The following is a 2,500-nucleotide window of genomic DNA, read 5'->3' as shown; positions in this document are numbered from 1 at the left end:
GTCCTCCGCTGAGCAGAATAAGAGTCCTCCGCTGAGCAGAATAAGAGTCCTCCGCTCTGCAGAATAAGAGTCCTCCGCTGAGCAGAATAAGAGTCCTCCGCTCTGCAGAATAAGAGTCCTCCGCTGAGCAGAATAAGAGTCCTCCGCTCTGCAGAATAAGAGTCCTCCGCTGAGCAGAATAAGAGTCCTCAGCTCTGCAGAATAAGAGTCCTCCGCTGAGCAGAATAAGAGTCCTCCGCTCTGCAGAATAAGAGTCCTCCGCTGAGCAGAATAAGAGTCCTCAGCTCTGCAGAATAAGAGTCCTCCGCTTAGCAGAATAAGAGTCCTCAGCTCTGCAGAATAAGAGTCCTCAGCTCTGCAGAACAAGAGTCCTCCGCTGTGCAGAACAAGAGTCCTCCGCTGAGCAGAATAAGAGTCCTCCGCTGAGCAGAATAAGAGTCCTCCGCTCTGCAGAATAAGAGTCCTCCGCTCTGCAGAATAAGAGTCCTCAGCTCTGCAGAACAAGAGTCCTCCGCTGTGCAGAACAAGAGTCCTCCGCTGTGCAGAACAAGAGTCCTCCGCTGTGCAGAACAAGAGTCCTCCGCTGTGCAGAACAAGAGTCCTCCGCTGTGCAGAACAAGAGTCCTCCGCTGTGCAGAACAAGAGTCCTCCGCTGTGCAGAACAAGAGTCCTCCGCTGTGCAGAACAAGAGTCCTCCGCTGTGCAGAACAAGAGTCCTCCGCTGTGCAGAACAAGAGTCCTCCGCTGAGCAGAATAAGAGTCCTCCGCTCTGCAGAATAAGAGTCCTCAGCTCTGCAGAATAAGAGTCCTCAGCTCTGCAGAACAAGAGTCCTCAGCTCTGCAGAACAAGAGTCCTCCGCTGTGCAGAACAAGAGTCCTCCGCTGAGCAGAACAAGAGTCCTCCGCTCTGCAGAATAAGAGTCCTCCGCTGAGCAGAATAAGAGTCCTCCGCTGAGCAGAATAAGAGTCCTCCGCTGAGCAGAATAAGAGTCCTCAGCTCTGCAGAATAAGAGTCCTCCGCTGAGCAGAATAAGAGTCCTCCGCTGAGCAGAGCAGAATAAGAGTCCTCAGCTCTGCAGAATAAGAGTCCTCCGCTGTGCAGAACAAGAGTCCTCCGCTGTGCAGAACAAGAGTCCTCCGCTGAGCAGAATAAGAGTCCTCCGCTGAGCAGAACAAGAGTCCTCCGCTGTGCAGAACAAGAGTCCTCCGCTGAGCAGAACAAGAGTCCTCCGCTCTGCAGAACAAGAGTCCTCCGCTGAGCAGAATAAGAGTCCTCCGCTGAGCAGAACAAGAGTCCTCCGCTGTGCAGAACAAGAGTCCTCCGCTGTGCAGAACAAGAGTCCTCCGCTCTGCAGAATAAGAGTCCTCCGCTGAGCAGAATAAGAGTCCTCCGCTGAGCAGAATAAGAGTCCTCAGCTCTGCAGAATAAGAGTCCTCAGCTCTGCAGAATAAGAGTCCTCCGCTGAGCAGAGCAGAATAAGAGTCCTCCGCTGAGCAGAATAAGAGTCCTCCGCTGAGCAGAGCAGAATAAGAGTCCTCCGCTGAGCAGAATAAGAGTCCTCCGCTGAGCAGAGCAGAATAAGAGTCCTCCGCTGAGCAGAATAAGAGTCCTCCGCTGAGCAGAATAAGAGTCCTCCGCTGAGCAGAATAAGAGTCCTCAGCTGAGCAGAATAAGAGTCCTCCGCTGAGCAGAATAAGAGTCCTCCGCTGTGCAGAATAAGAGTCCTCCGCTCTGCAGAATAAGAGTCCTCCGCTGAGCAGAATAAGAGTCCTCCGCTCTGCAGAATAAGAGTCCTCCGCTGAGCAGAATAAGAGTCCTCCGCTGAGCGTTTACTGCAACTACATTTCATCAAACAACCAGACTAACGAAAGGCTCGACACAACCCATTGATGTTGTGTGTGTGTGTGCAGGTCTGATGTTCTGATGGTGTGTGTGCAGGTCTGATGTTCTGATGTGTGTGTGCGCAGGTCTGATGTTCTGATGTGTGTGTGTGTGTGCAGGTCTGATGTTCTGATGTGTGTGTGTGCAGGTCTGATGTTCTGATGTGTGTGTGTGTGCAGGTCTGATGTTCTGATGTGTGTGTGTGTGTGTGCAGGTCTGATGTTCTGATGTGTGTGTGTGTGTGTGCAGGTCTGCTCCTGATGCTGGGTCTGCTGCTCTACCCCGCGGGCTGGGGTTCTGCTAAGGTGCAGCTGTACTGTGGGCCGGACGCGTCCCCCTATCAGCTGGGCTTGTGTTCTGTGGGCTGGGCGTTCTACACGGCGCTGGGCGGCACCGGCCTCAGCTTCCTGTGCGCCGTGTTCTCCGCGCAGGCCGAGGTCGCCACGTCCAGCGACAAGGTGCAGGAGGAGATCGAGGAGGGCAAGAGCCTGATCTGCCTGCTGTAGGACCCTTCCCAGAAGCCCCTGTGACACGCCCCCTTCCCAGAAGCCCCTGTGACACGCCCCCTTCCCAGAAGCCCCTGTGACACGCCCCCTTCCCAGAAGCCCCTTCTCCACT

At 54.3% G+C, this 2,500-nt stretch overlaps 1 protein-coding gene across 1 annotated transcript in view; it reads left to right on the top strand.

The window, feature by feature from the left end:
- Positions 1-2,500, top strand: part of lhfpl2a (LHFPL tetraspan subfamily member 2a) — a 12,726-nt gene that overhangs the window by 9,679 nt on the left and 547 nt on the right. Inside the window, exon 2 of the mRNA XM_084136625.1 lies at positions 2,132-2,500. This exon is cut by the window's right edge and continues 547 nt beyond it. Within this exon, the coding sequence (XP_083992751.1) occupies positions 2,132-2,388 (257 nt within the window). The 3' untranslated portion in view covers positions 2,389-2,500. The remainder of the gene's footprint in view (positions 1-2,131) is intronic.

This window comes from Abramis brama (assembly GCF_963993115.1).
Source record: "Abramis brama genome assembly, chromosome: 15".
Classification (NCBI taxonomy): domain Eukaryota; kingdom Metazoa; phylum Chordata; class Actinopteri; order Cypriniformes; family Leuciscidae; genus Abramis; species Abramis brama.
Note: the sequence above shows the minus strand (reverse complement) of the source record. Positions and strands in the feature narration are given on the sequence as shown.